This window comes from Euprymna scolopes, chromosome 3 (genome assembly GCF_053919585.1).
Source record: "Euprymna scolopes isolate OS-2025 chromosome 3, ASM5391958v1, whole genome shotgun sequence".
Taxonomy (NCBI): domain Eukaryota; kingdom Metazoa; phylum Mollusca; class Cephalopoda; order Sepiida; family Sepiolidae; genus Euprymna; species Euprymna scolopes.
In genome coordinates this window covers 96,534,872-96,550,950 of record NC_136484.1, presented here as the reverse complement: position 1 = coordinate 96,550,950, position 16,079 = coordinate 96,534,872, and the positions used below count along the sequence as shown (strand labels likewise).

At 38.8% G+C, this 16,079-nt stretch overlaps 1 protein-coding gene across 1 annotated transcript in view; it reads left to right on the top strand.

Moving 5' to 3' along the window:
- Nucleotides 1-618: 618 nt before the first annotated feature.
- Nucleotides 619-16,079, top strand: part of LOC145257765 (phosphoglycerate kinase 2-like) — a 600,882-nt gene continuing 585,421 nt past the window's right edge. Inside the window, exon 1 of the mRNA XM_080115684.1 lies at nt 619-713. Within this exon, the coding sequence (XP_079971810.1) occupies nt 634-713 (80 nt within the window). The 5' untranslated portion in view covers nt 619-633. The remainder of the gene's footprint in view (nt 714-16,079) is intronic.

The following is a 16,079-nucleotide window of genomic DNA, read 5'->3' as shown; positions in this document are numbered from 1 at the left end:
GCCTTACAAGATATTTAGTCTATAGAGAAACATCCCCATAGTAACGTGTTCCACATGTAGGAAGTTCTTAGAAAGTTCCGTTTGATTTTAGGTATACAAAGAAAGGAAGGAGAGTTCTTTGTTAGTAGCTGGAAAGATTTTATAGTAGGAAGAGGCGTAACCACAGTCTGAATGAAAGATCGCTGAAATACGTAATATAAAAATCGAATCGCGGAAAAACTAGCAGTCTCTTCTGAAAGTGCTTAAAACATGATTCAATACTTTGAAATATTTTAATTCTAGCGACCACGAAAACAATCAACCAATAATCACTAACTGAATTTTTTGTCCCAGAAAAAGCGTCCTCCTAGGCACAGGTTATGCCTAAAAAGTGGCAAGATATATTTATTACTTGTTTGCTTGGGACACTTTCGTTTGCGTGAAAATGTTGAGAAGGTTTCTAGACTGTCCTAAATGTCCCTTTTTAAATGCTGGACACCTTCTCCCTCTTCACACCGAAACATTAAAAATTGTTGATATTATCTTGCATTGGTTACTTCCGCTTTGTTTTTTTCTTGCATTGGTTACCTCCCTTTTATTTTGCAACTATATAAAGATCTGGAAGAGTAGCAGCTCTATTTGTCAGTTTTCAATATGGCGGAGAGCGGTGTGCTTATGCTTTTACTAAGGATCAAGATTTCAAACTTGGGAGCAGAAGCGTTTTTTCAGAGAAGGTTTGTTATATTTTTGTTACCTTCCGTGTTAATTTAACATTAGATTGCTTTGCGAAAGATAAAAGACTTTTTGGGAAAATCTTATCCTGTGCTTTTCTGCTTAAATAACAATATCAAATGCATCAATGTGTTATGTAGCACTAAAGGAACTTTTTTAAATTTTTTGTTCAATTAATTACTTTCTGTTTACCTTATCAATTAAGATCATTGTACATTGTTTTATTTGTTGTTTTTGTCTGCGACTAATTCAGTAATTCCACTTTTATTTATAAAAATTTCAAATATTATCCATACTTAAAGAAAAAAAAAGTATTGTAAATTTAGTGGAGAAGTCAACAAACAACTAAGGTAAACATTCAAATATGCAATAAATAAATGCTACCATAGTCAATAAAAGTTACTTATTTGACTCATTTTTTTGTTTTAAAAGATAATTTCAAATGCTTTTTTAAAATCTCAAATATTCGTTTGTTACGGTCAGTTTTTGCAAACAAGATGGCGGCCTACAGTTTTCTTCATGGGGAAACAAAACTGCCGCCATCTTGTTTGCCAAAAGCGCTCGTAAAAAAACTGAAACTTTGAGATTAAAAAAACAAACATTTAAAACTACTTTAACATACAAAGAAAATGAACCAGGTACAAAAATAACTTTCATTGGTTATGGCAACATTTATTTATTGCATATTTGAATTTTTTAACTTTTTTTTGTGTATGTGTGTTGGCTTCCTTGCTAAATCCCTAAAATATTTTTTATGGTACTTGTACAGTTTAAGACATTCAAAAATGAAAATATCGAAAAAAAAAAAGGTAATATTGTACGTATCCGTTTTGGACTGAAGATCTAAAAAAAACAAACAATATTTACTTTGATCGAGTAGTTTTTTTTTGGTATTATTATACAAACACCGTGACAGCGTTAGCGTTAGGGTTAGGGGTTAGGGTTAGGGTTAATTCGCTGTCACGGTGTTTGTATAAATTTACCTTTTTTTTTTAGTTTTTTTTTTTACAGCGAAAAAACAAGTTTTTATGAGAGCGCGTTGAAGTTAGCCATTATGGGATTTTTGAACACGCCACGGGGAGATAACTCAATGTAAAGCGCCGACACTCCCTCTACATCTTTATTACTAGCTTTTCTTCCTAAAAACTGAAGGGTTTGTATTACTGTACACATAGATTCGAAAAAGTTTTTAAAAAAAAGAATATATAAAAAATAAATGTTATCAAAAGCAAGATAAGTTACTTTTCTACCAAACTGGATATATTTTTTGTGTTTTTATTTAATGTAACATGTTTATTCATATCGAAAAACAGTGTTTACCGATGTACTGGAAAATTTAAAATGGCGGCCGACTCTCTTTAACACAGTAAGTTTAGGAAAAGGTGTTATAAATAATAAAAAAAAAACTAGACAAAATACAGTTAGAAACTCGCTCAATATATATTACCGTGACATAGGCTGACATATTTGGTGGGTTTTTAATAGTATTTTGTCTAGTTTTTTTTTTTTAATTTATAACACCGTTTCCAAAACTTACATAGTTAAAGAGAGTCGACCGCCATATTAAATTTTCCAATACATCGGTAAACACTGTATGTTTTTCGAGATGAATAAACATGTTACATTGAATAAAAACACAAAATATATCTAGTTGGGTAGAAAAGTAACTTATCTTGCCTTTGATAACATTTATTGTTATATATTTGTTTTTTGACAATTTTTTCGAATTTTTTGTAACAAAACAAAAAACTACTTGATGAAACGAAGTGAAATTTTTTTTCGGCGAACTTCGTTCCATAACGAATACATACAATGTAACCCTTTTTCGATATTTTCATTCTTTAATGTCTTGATTAAACTGTACAAGTATCTTTTTTATATCGTGAGAAATTAAGCGTTTGCCTCTCTGGGCGTCTGCGGTGCCATCTTCTAATTCTTAGGCATGCGTGATTCACGTGTGAACGTAATTTCACGTTATGCACCCCATTACTTCGTATTTCAAGCGGCTGAATACCGCATAGGGTGGCGTGTTTGTTTGTTTTTTAGGCATTGGCATTCCGGCAGTGAGAGAGGTTGGACGCACATTAGTGCTTCCAGACCTTAGAGGTCGCAACAGGGCAACCTGTTGAAACTTTCTCCCTGTTTCGAGCCCCAGCACAAGGAAAATTCGCCACATTTTGCAACAGGTTGCCGTCGGTAATTTCTATACCGGATTGAATTCATTTCTGTGATGGCGTCTTCCTGGGTTGAATACCTACTAGCGCGTATCTTTCCTGGAAGGACCCTAAATATCGAGTTAAACAGCCTGCAGGTTCGGAGAGAACCTTCTGTGACTTCTTACAGGGATTCCTTGGGTTGTCCTTTTTAATTGTCGTCGTGAAAATTTGATGCGATGAAGTTAAACACGCGTTCGAAACTCGGACTTTGGGATAATTTTTATGTGCACCTGCAAGTCGTTTTTAATGCGGAATTTAAAATGAAATCCTGTTGTGTTGAAAAAAGAATCGTCGCTTTTAAATGAAGTTCTTTTATGGAAGGACAATTCGAGTCGGATTCGTTTTGGAAAAAAGTCGTTTTAAAGGAGCTTTATACGATTCGATCGACTTGTATGTATAAAAGTGGTCGTTTTAACGTGGGTTTTGTGGTGAAATTACGTTGTCTTTTGAGAAAAGAAAAAAAAGCAGCCGCTTTTAAACGAGTTATGAGTCTACGATTCGAGTCGAAAGCTTTTGTTTAAAAAATTTTTTTTTTTTTTTTTTTTTAAATATCGTCGCATTTAAAAGAACTTAGAATGCAATTCGGTCGACCCGTATGTAGGAAGTCGTCGTTTTTTAAGGAGAAAATTAAATTCGGTGTGCTTAATCGGGTAGGGGGGATGTCTTGCGTCGGCTGGTAAGCGAGACTAGCGGGGGTTTAAATGCGAGGTGATCTTTAAGGTATTTTCCTAGGGGCTTGTATTCTGGAAAAAAGAAAAAGGAAATATATTCCAAGACTCCTTTTTTGTGTGTGTGTGTCTTGAGACGGGAATGTGTGAGAAATTAAGCGTCTGCCTCTCTGGGCGTCTGCGGTACCATCTTCTAATTCTTAGGCCTGCGTGATTCACGTGTGAACGTAATTTCACGTTATGCCCCGCCCTCCTGCTTCGTATTTCAAGCGGCTGAATACCGCATAGGGTGGCGTGTTTTTGTTTTTTAGGCATTGGCATTCGGCAGTGAGAGGGATTGGACGCATATTAGTACTTCCAGACCTTAGATGTCGCAACAAGGCAACCGGTTGCAACTTTCTCCCGGTTTCGAGCCCCAGTACAAGGAAAATACGCCACAATATTTAATATAAAAAATTTCCAGCTTGGCAAAAGAATCAAAAACAGATGCATTTGGTATTCTTTAGCCAAATCAGTGGGAATTTCAGCATTCCCATGAAACCAACAAATTTGCTTAAATAACAAATTCAAAGATTTATCCATACTCTAAACGAATCCCTGTATTCTGTAATGTAAGAAATAATTGTGTGTGTCGGCCTCTTTTGGTGTCTGATGTATAATCTTAAACAATGGTCTTGTTTGAGATGCCATCTATTGATTTTTGGGCATGTGTGATTCCCGTGTGAACGTGCTTTCTCATTATGCCCCCACTTCCTATTTAAAACGGTTTCGTACTGCATGTGGGGGTATTTTTTGGCATTGGCACTGGTTGGGCCCACGTTAGTGTTTCCAAACCTGTTGCAACTTCCTGTTTCAAGCCACATTTCAAAGGATATCGCTATATTTTGCAACATGTTGCCGTCAGGATAATTTCTACACTGGATTGAATTATTTTCCGGGTTGGCGTCTTTCTGGGTTCAATGCTTGCTTCCTGCGGCTTCTGACGGAGATGACTAAGAAGCGATTGCTTTGCTAGGGATCATTTTTATTTGTAATCGATGTCACGTATCAATCGTCTGCCATAAAAGAGGCTTATTGCACATGTTTTAGGTTCTTCCCTTTTGCGGCTTCGCTCTCTTAGCTCAAAGCCTCATTTTTTTAATGCAGAGAGTGATCCGCGCTATTTTTTAAGTCGTATTTCCACGTTTAATTAAAGTTTTGTTTTTTTATTCAATTGTAAGATTAAAGTACAGAATAGGTACAAAACACCCTCCCCTCCCAATGTTAAGAATAGCTTTTTAAATATTTCAGCACGGATCACTGTCTGCATGAGTACCTTTTTTTATCCATGAAACCTCGAATGGAATGAACAGATTAGTTATATATTTTGATGGGAAATTATAATAAATTGTTATAATTGAAACTAGAATATCTATCGTCGGCTGGTAAGCGATACTAGCAGGGGAATATCTTGCGTTGGCTGGTAAGCGATACTAGCGGGGGATATCTTGCGTTGGCTGGTAAGCGATACTAGCAGGGGAATATCTTGCGTCGGCTGGTAAGCGATACTAGCGGGGGATATCTTGCGTTGGCTGGTAAGCGATACTAGCAGGGGAATATCTTGCGTTGGCTGGTAAGCGATACTAGCGGGGGATATCTTGCGTTGGCTGGTAAGCGATACTAGCGGGGGAATATCTTGCGTCGGCTGGTAAGCGATACTAGCAGGGGAATATCTTGCGTCGGCTGGTAAGCGATACTAGCGGGGGATATCTTGCGTTGGCTGGTAAGCGATACTAGCGGGGGAATATCTTGCGTTGGCTGGTAAGCGATACTAGCGGGGGAATATCTTGCGTTGGCTGGTAAGCGATACTAGCAGGGGAATATCTTGCGTCGGCTGGTAAGCGATACTAGCGGGGGATATCTTGCGTTGGCTGGTAAGCGATACTAGCAGGGGAATATCTTGCGTCAGCTGGTAAGCGATACTAGCGGGGGATATCTTGCGTTATCTGGTAAGCGAGACTAGCGGGGGGATATCTTGCGTCGGCTGATAAGCGAGACTAGCGGGGGATATCTTGCGTCGGCTGGTAAGCGATACTAGCGGGGGGATATCTTGCGTCGGCTGGTAAGCGATACTAGTGGGGGGATATCTTGCGTCGGCTGGTAAGCGAGACTAGCGGGGGGATATCTTGCGTCGGCTGGTAAGCGAGACTAGCGGGGGGATATCTTGCGTTGGCTGGTAAGCGATACTAGCGGGGGAATATCTTGCGTTGGCTGGTAAGCGATACTAGCGGGGGAATATCTTGCGTTGGCTGGGAAGCGATACTAGTGGGGGATATCTTGCGTTATCTGGTAAGCGATACTAGCGGGGGATATCTTGCGTCGGCTGGTAAGCGATACTAGCGGGGGATATCTTGCGTCGGCTGGTAAACGATACTAGCGGGGGATATCTTGCGTCGGCTGGTAAGCGATACTAGCGGGGGGATATCTTGCGTCGGCTGGTAAGCGATACTAGCGGGGGGATATCTTGCGTCGGCTGGTAAGCGATACTAGCGGGGGAATATCTTGCGTCGGCTGGTAAGCGATACTAGCGGGGGGATATCTTGCGTCGGCTGGTAAACGATACTAGCGGGGGATATCTTGCGTCGGCTGGTAAGCGATACTAGCGGGGGGATATCTTGCGTCGGCTGGTAAACGATACTAGCGGGGGGATATCTTGCGTCGGCTGGTAAGCGATACTAGCGGGGGAATATCTTGCGTCGGCTGGTAAGCGATACTAGCGGGGGGATATCTTGCGTCGGCTGGTAATAGATACTAGCGGGGGATATCTTGCGTCGGCTGGTAAGCGATACTAGCGGGGGGATATCTTGCGTCGGCTGGTAAGCGATACTAGTGGGGGGATATCTTGCGTCGGCTGGTAAGCGATACTAGCGGGGGAATATCTTGCGTCGGCTGGTAAGCGATACTAGCGGGGGGATATCTTGCGTCGGCTGGTAAGCGATACTAGCGGGGGGATATCTTGCGTCGGCTGGTAAACGATACTAGCGGGGGATATCTTGCGTCGGCTGGTAAGCGATACTAGCGGGGGATATCTTGCGTCGGCTGGTAAGCGATACTAGCGGGGGATATCTTGCGTCGGCTGGTAAGCGATACTAGCGGGGGATATCTTGCGTCGGCTGGTAAGCAGGACTAGCGGGGGGATACCTTGCGTCGGCTGGTAAGCGATACTAGCGGGGGATATCTTGCGTCGGCTGGTAAGCGATACTAGCGGGGGGATATCTTGCGTCGGCTGGTAAGCGATACTAGCGGGGGGATATCTTGCGTCGGCTGGTAAACGATACTAGCGGGGGATATCTTGCGTCGGCTGGTAAGCGATACTAGCGGGGGGATATCTTGCGTCGGCTGGTAAACGATACTAGCGGGGGATATCTTGCGTCGGCTGGTAAGCGATACTAGCGGGGGGATATCTCGCGTCGGCTGGTAAGCGAGACTAGCGGGGGGATATCCTGCGTCGGCTGGTAAGCGAGACTAGCGGGGGAATATCTTGCGTTGGCTGGTAAGCGATACTAGCGGGGGAATATCTTGCGTTGGCTGGTAAGCGATACTAGCGGGGGATATCTTGCGTTATCTGGTATGCGATACTAGCGGGGGATATCTTGTGTCGGCTGGTAAGCGATACTAGCGGGGGGATATCTTGCGTCGGCTGGTAAACGATACTAGCGGGGGATATCTTGTGTCGGCTGGTAAGCGATACTAGTGGGGGATATCTTGCGTCGGCTGGTAAGCGATACTAGCGGGGGGATATCTTGCGTCGGCTGGTAAGCGATACTAGCGGGGGGATATCTTGCGTCGGCTGGTAAGCGAGACTAGCGGGGGGATATCTTGCGTCGGCTGGTAAGCGAGACTAGCGGGGGATATCTTGCGTCGGCTGGTAAGCGAGACTAGCGGGGGGATATCTTGCGTCGGCTGGTAAGCGATACTAGCGGGGGGATATCTTGCGTCGGCTGGTAAGCGATACTAGCGGGGGATATCTTGCGTCGGCTGGTAAGCGATACTAGCGGGGGGATATCTTGCGTCGGCTGGTAAGCGATACTAGCGGGGGAATATCTTGCGTTGGCTGGTAAGCGATACTAGCGGGGGATATCTTGCGTCGGCTGGTAAGTGATACTAGCGGGGGGATATCTTTCGTTGACTGGTAAACGATACTAGCGGGGGATATCTTGCGTCGGCTGGTAAGCGATACTAGCGGGGGGATATCTTGGGTCGGCTGGTAAGCGATACTAGCGGGGGGATATCTTGCGTCGGCTGATAAGCGAGACTAGCGGGGAATATCTTGCGTCGGCTGGTAAGCGAGACTAGCGGGGGGATATCTTGCGTCGGCTGGTAAGCGAGACTAGCGGGGGATATCTTGCGTCGGCTGGTAAGCGAGACTAGCGGGGGGATATCTTGCGTTGGCTGGTAAGCGAGACTTGCGGGGGTTTAAATGTTAAATTTCCTAGGGGCTTGTATTCTGGAAGAAAGAAAAAGGAAATATATTCAAAGACTCTTTTTTTGTGTCTTGAGACAAGAATGTGTGAGAAATTGATAGGCGTCGGCCTCTCTGGGGGTCTGCGGTGTCATCTTCTTATTCTTTGGCATACGTGACTCACGTGTGAACGTAAGTTCACGTTATGCCCCCCCTCTCCAGCTTCGTATTTAAAGCGGTTGAATACAGCATATGGGGAGTGTTTGTTTTTCTAGGCATTGCAATTCGGGCAGTGAGAGAGGTTGGACGCAGATTAGTGCTTCCAGACCTTAGAGGTCGCAACAGGGCAACCTGTTGCAACTTTCTCCCTGTTTCGAGCCCCAGCACAAGGAAAATTCGCCACACAAAAAACTGCTACGCTGCCCACTTCGTTTATTGTTATTGGCGAAACTTTTTTCTTCATATAAAACTTTAGTAAATAGAAACTATCACTTCGATTATTCTATTACTCCCGAAATAACAAAATGCCGAACATTTTTTTGTAGTGAACAATTTTTAAACTTAACAAAACCTTTACTTAATTGTTTACTTTTATTTCCTATTTCTACAAACGGATTGTACATTTCAACTACAAGCCAAAAATTACAAAAAGAAAAAAATTAGATATTTATTATCTGCTTTCGTGCAACTTGCATTTGTGGTTATTTTTAAACTGCTTTCTTTCCAGCTAACTTCCCACATAAATTGGTGTGTTCTGGGTAAGACCTCAAACTCCATCCGATAGTGCAGTTTACCTAGGGGATAGAATGAGGATGTTCCGAACCACTATAGCCTCCGAGTGGCCTATGACAAAGGCCTAGAACCTGTTCCCCCCTGCCAGAGTTACAGTGAAAATCTTTACCAATGATTTCCATTCAATTAAGAATTTTACGGATTCTTGTAATTGCCAGTTTCCTGGGGGCCATTTATTTAAGTACCTGTTGTACTTGAAGGCATTTTTTCCTGAGGGCTTATATTCTGGAGTGCTAAAATGGAAAAAGAAAAAAATATTCTGATTCCTTTTTCTTTTTTGTGACTTGAGACAGGAATGTGTAAGAAATAAGTTAAAGCAGCTGCATGCCGCATATAAGTATTCTTCGGCATTGCCATTTAGACAGTGAGTGGTTGGACGCACATTAGTGCTTCCAAACCTTAGAGGTTACAGCAGCGCAACCTGTTGCAGCTTTCTCCGTTTCAAGCCACATTTCAAGGGAAGTCGTCATAGCAACGCTAAAGGAACCCCACGTGAAATGCTTGTTAAATTGCGTAATTTTGTTTGCCCCTAACACATTAACTGTCATTTTTCAGTAATTCCATCTTTACTCCTATACATTTCAACCCTGAAAGTATTTTGTTCATCTTTGAGAAATGAAATAACCAAATCTGTAACAATTTTGGTGCATTTCAAAGAAGAAATCGACAAAAATAGTGATACAAATGAAAAGGTATTTTCACATTTAAAGGAAACTTTTTTTTCATGTTAAATATCCATGTTTATACCTATATGATTTTAAATCATTGTTATAGTTGTTTCATCAAGAAAATATCAGTACTGGTGTTATATCGAAAAATTCTTTTACACCAAAGTAATGGATAAATCAGAGTTGGGTTTTGTGTTAAGGTTGCAAAATATTCCTTAATCGCAATCCCTAGCTCGTCAGAAGTCAAGTAACTAAAGACTATAAATCATAAACCTGTGCGTCCGAACTCTAGTGCAGGTAACAAATTGAGATTCTCTAGAAGTATACGTCGTAAAGGTAACAAATAAGGTTCTCTATAAGTAGCCGGCATCCGAACTTGTCAAAGAGTCACAGAAGTAAGCCACAGAAGTAGAATGCCACCTGTTGGCCAAATCGGAATTCCTTACCCATCCCTCAAATAGCTCGGTGTGTAGGTAAGGGAAGTACACTAAGGTATTTTCAGGCGGACAAGACGTCCCAAACGGACCCACTCAAAAACTGTCGCTGGAAGACAACAATGCTATAAAATGACTGTCACTTATGCAAATTACTTCCAACCAGGAATTGTTTTTTCTGGTCCTGGATATGACCTTAAACTGTATCCGGTGGTAAAGCCCCAGCTTGCGGGCTTTGGGGAGTGTGGAGCCACCCTTTAATTGCCATTGCTCCCAGGTCCTACCTGCTAAGGTCCCAACTATGGGTTAAATAGAAACCGACTTGAAAAAAAAAAAAATTCTATTAAAAAAAGTTCAAAATCACTGGATTCGGCATTAAATAACCTGAAAAGGGTTGATATGTGTAAAACAAAAGTAACAACTAATCTTTCTGTCATGAATGGCAAGTTTCGCCAAATATTTCCGACATTGGCAAACAGTCACAAGTTTGCTGCTTACGCACTTTTCCAACCGCGCTATTTTAAATAGCAGTTTCAAGTTCAAGGACTTTTGCGATATCTTTTTTTTTTATTAAATTGTAAGGTGGGTACTAGTGCAGAGAGTGATCCGGACGTAAATAATAACGTTATTATTTAAAAAGCCATTCTTAACATGGGGAGGGGAGGGTGTTTTGTACCTATTCTATACTTCAACCTTACAATTGAATAAAAAAAAACATATAAAACTGTAATTAAACTTGGAAATACGATTTCAAAAATAACACGTATCACTCTCTGCACTAGCACTGTAAGGTGAAAGTACAGAAGTTACAAAACACCTTCCTCTCCCCATGTTAAGAGGTTTTCTAAACGCTATTTCAGCACGGTTCAATAAGTGCAAAATACAAGTTTTAATGAACAACCTGAACTTGTCAAGTTTATGGACAATGTTGGAATAATAACGTTATTTAGAAAGATATTAACAACCTTTATACCGGCCCCATCTCGAACCTCCAGTCTAACTATGGCTGAAATTAAATTTTCTTCCCCTATAAAAACAAATGTTTTTTTTTTAATGCTAAACTGTTTCTCTTAACTCTCCCCTTTTGCATCAGAAATTGTATACTCTCAGTTGGCCATAACACTTTCAGGACATCTTGTTTTTATTTTGTTGATATGCGACTAATTAATCTTACTATCATAAGTGAGAATCTTTACTCATTAAAATTTCAACTGGTTCACGCATAAAGAAAACACGTTAAGTGTAAAGAACCTGCTTAACTTTGAACCTGGAGAAAAAGATTAGTTGCTTATGCACTTTTGTTACCGCGCTATTTTTTGTAATAGTATCTTCAAGTTCAAGTTTTACGATATTTTTATTAATATAAGTGAAAATAGACAGTAGTTAGAAAACACCCTACCCATGTTAAGAATGGCTTTCTAAATGTAATTTTAGCTCAGTAAAAAAAAAGTGCATAAGTACCAAATCAACGTCTTGAAAACCTACACTGATATTTTGAAAGGACGGCACATATCTCAAAGGAAAAATATAAAAGATAAGTAAGAATTAAAAACCCGAAGATATTGTAACAGTTAGTATACGAAATTTCATTTCAACAATCTAAAACACTATATATATATATATATATATATATATATATATATCTAGAGAGAGGTACTAGTGCACTTTTTGATCCGTGCTGAATTAATGTTATTTAAAAAGTCATTCTTAAAATGGGGAGGGTGGTTTGTATCTATTCTGTACTTTAACCTTACAATTGAATAAAAAAAAAACTTTAAACTTGGAAATACGATTAAAAAAATTTCTCTCTCTCTCATATATATATATATATATATATATATATATATATATATATATATATATATATACTAAAACATCACTATCAAGGAATCATTACGCATATAGATATGAAAAGTCTTTATTAAAGTTTGTGCCTATTTCCATTCTATGGAGGCCAGGCGCGAACGCGGACCCCACAATTCTATTATACGATCCATATTTAAGTTTAAACATACTTATCAAAGTAGTCTTATTTACATTTATATAAAAAACACTTGTAAACGTTTTTTTCTTATTTTTAAATGTTTTATTTCCATACTTTGTGAACCAGGGGCGAACACAGACGCCACAATTTTAATGAACCACCGTTGTGCAGGATCAAACATTACCCATTCCTGTGTCTCGATAATCTTCTATCATGATATGTAATCAGTTTTTTAAAATGGTCATCCATATAAGAGCCTATTCGTGACCACACACACATCCAGCTTTATATTATAGATATAATAGATATAATATATATAATATATATATAATATATAATATATATAATATATAATATATATATAATATATAATATATATATATAATGTATAATATATATATATATATATATAATATATATATATTAAGTAATGTGATTGATAATTTAAAATTTAAAAATCAAATTATAATTAAATTAAAAATCCGTTTCATAAGAAGGAACAACAACAAAATCAATTATCTGTACGATCGTTTCGGAAAACAATGCTTTTTATTGTGGTAGACATCAAGTTACGTACAATAATTATTACATATAGTTTTTTAATAAGCAAGGTCTCCTCGTCAGCAATTTTGAAGGGTTTTTATTAAATTTAAAAGACACCATAAATAAACCTAGCATTAAAAGTAAGGCAGATATATCTGAAAAAAAAATTGAAATAAAACGTCTGGATTTAAAATTTATAAGAAAATTAATATGGGTTAGAGATAGAAAAGAAATAGAGTAAAATATAGATTTGAATTTTAATTATAAGTTTGCTTTAAGTACCACATTACAAATATATACATGCATATATATGAAAAAATAGACACATATATATACATATACGTAGATATACAGGTATATACATAAAAATTTATAGAAATTCACCTTTTAATTTTTCGCCTTTTGAAATCAGTAACTATGGTTAAAATACTCATTTAGATGTTTGCTATAGCTTTTTACCTTATTGAATGATGAATTTTAAAAGGGGGGACGCCCGTGCAATAAATTATTTCCGTTAGCGTACTTTTGATTTAAAGACGCTGCGGTTTATATTTCGAATGTTGTTTGTGTAATTACATGTTGTAAGGAGAGATAATTAGTCATGTTTTCTTTAGTTTCTTTTCAGTTTGCTGGCTACGACTAATAGTTTTAGAATTTCTTTATCCGAATCCAACCCATTTTACTCATCTCTCCCTCGGAGAGTAGCTGAAAACATCCCTTCTCTCTTCCTCTCAGAGCCTTCCCTTGTCTCAAACACTCAACACTTCTCTCTCCCTCTCTCTCCTCTTGGAGTGGGGTTGCTCACACTGATATCTATTGGCAGTTTCTTGTGTTCCTTCACCCAGCATGGTGTGCGGCCCTTACCAGCAAATGCCCCTTCCAATACAAACATCTCCTGACATCTCGGAGATAAGCCCATAATGATAGCTTGGCGGTTGGTCCTATTTTGCTAGCTAAGTCTTTGCATTTCTCTGCACTCCTCCACCCCATCCTGTCCGGTCAAACACTCCACCTCACTGCAATATGCACCTTGCTGCATGCATTCATGACACCATAGTGTTACACTATCATGCACATGCACACAAACGTACCGGTTATCTGCTCCTGTTGTGAATTCTGATTTGGCCGACAGGTGGCGTTCTACTTCCTGTTTCGTTAACTACCTATCTCTTCCACTTTCTCGTCTTACTGTCCATGTGAACGCACGCAATTTTTCCACGTGCCTCGACAGATGCGTTATCTTTTTCAAAGTAAGGATGAATACTTTAATCTCGCATACACAATGAACATTCTATGTATAGTTTAATGAACTCTTGTGATTACATACAAGCATCAGACATACGTATGCACAATGAAAAATACGCGCAAAGAACATTTTACTTCATGCATACTCACACGCGTACACAAACACTGTATTGTTCATAACTTCTCTGTAAATAATTTTTTTTACTTATGTAAATATGTAACCCTGCTATAACGCCTGCTTTTAACATGTTTCCTTTTAATGTCTCTTTACATGTACTCGGTAAACCTGGTCGTATTCTTGCTTGTTTATTGCCATGTTTCACTTACTAGTGGCGACCTTATGAAATTTTGAACACGCTACACGTCGCATTTCAAGACTCCAAATCATCGATAAAATGTGAATAAAAGTGCTTTAAAATATTTTAAAACCCAAAACAATTGTGCAGGATTTGGCACAAAGGAGAAAAGTAAATATTCCTGCCTTTTGATGATAGTTATGTTGTCTGATAATTTTACACAATGACCATTAAATTTTTCAATTTGGTTTTCAAGTATTTTAAATAACGAAACTGAAGGTCAGATATTTATACTATAAAAAGATTTTAATGTTTGCCTTACAAGTGTGCATTTAGATATTATTTTTTTAAATATTCTTATCAGCTTAAAGCTGGGGATGGAGCATTCTACAGGATGCTAAACATGTACTCATTTTCTTATATTCTCACCGAGAGATCTTAAGATTCTGACTATCCCTTTAAAAGCAATCATTTCTCTCTTGCACTTTGTTCACCGGGTATATTTGCCAGGTAGCTTTTGAAATTCTTTGAGTCCTGTTGCTCCTATAATTACTAGGATGATAGAGATTTTAAGGTTCCAGTTTCTTTTTGTGTCATTTTTCTTTTTTGTTTCATTTTACTTCCATCGAAATTCTCAAAAATTATGGGGTCCCTTCCTAGGGGCTATCATTTGATATCTATATGAGATACATGGATATTCGAATATTTCATAAATCTCCTTTACACTCAAATGTTGATTTAGTAAAGAAGCTGAAAACATTAATTTTCCTCTCAATTGATCATTTCAATATTAAAGTGCATCTTTCTTGTGGTCTCTTTGTATAATAGGATCCCAAGATAAGGACTCATCTAGTCTGGTGAAGTACCCAGCTCTGTGCTGTTCCTTGAGATAACATCGCTTGGAGAAGGTGTACCATTCTTTGTAAAAGCCAGTGTTGGTGAGCCATACGTAGATCTTATTTGGGCCGCAAATACTGTGATTTTTATAATATTTAGTCAGGATTTCTCATGCCATGTTGTCCTGACAAACCGCCTGTACAGAGAGACCTTAGACACTTGTAAAATTGTCCATGCTTTTTTGTTTTACTTATCACTTTGTTTTCCTGGGGATGGGGTATTCTACCGGATGCCAAACATTCTCCGATTAGTTTAGTTACTCCAACCGAGAGATCTTTTGCACTTGGTTCACCAGATAGGTTTTAAAATTCTTTTTAATTAGCCTGACTGCTCCTAAAAGACATTGTCTCTTTGATAAACAATGTACGATTGATACCTTAAGATTCCAGTTTCTTTTCATGTCGTACATAAGTCCTTGGTATTTTGTTATTTTCTCCTTCTCTGCTCTGTTAAGGCCAGCATGATTAGGGACGCTTACTTCAACTAGGGTTATGCACTAATAGTCGAGAGAAAGGTATGAGTCTGCAATTCTTGCATAGTTTGGCAGACCTGAACGAGAATCGAATCAACTCCCCCCACTACCACACCGCTATAATTTTTATAGTATGTTTTAGTATGTAGTATAGTTTTCGAGGTTGGGGCTGTTTATATTATGTTGGGTTAGGTCGTAAAAAATACCAACTGTAGAATACCAGTTAAAATTATAGATGGGGAAAGGTGATCTTCGTTCAGGTCTGCCCATAGTTCTTATTTGCCTCCAGGCGAATGAAGTTATGTACAAGACCGGTTTTAATGTGGAGAAAATCCAGTTCCCCAAAAAGAGGCACACTGGGACTATTGAATCATACCAGAAAACTAAAATAAACGGTATTTAATGTCTCCTTGATAAACAGATTTATATGGTGGATCAAGAGAAAGTGGTGCAATCAAGGGAAGCGCCCGCCGTATCATATTCTAACATTTATGCTAGACTCTTATATTATGTACATTGGCGGATATTAAGACCATCTATTACATCGTGGGAAATAAAGTAAATTCAGCCCCGGCATGACATCTTGTTAACAAGTGTTATTAAGGAGCCTCAAGAGTCATTAATACGCACGAAATACGACACTAGAAACGAGCGAGGATAAATGGAAAACATGTTGACATTTCTCGAACATACTTAGACACTCGACATATAA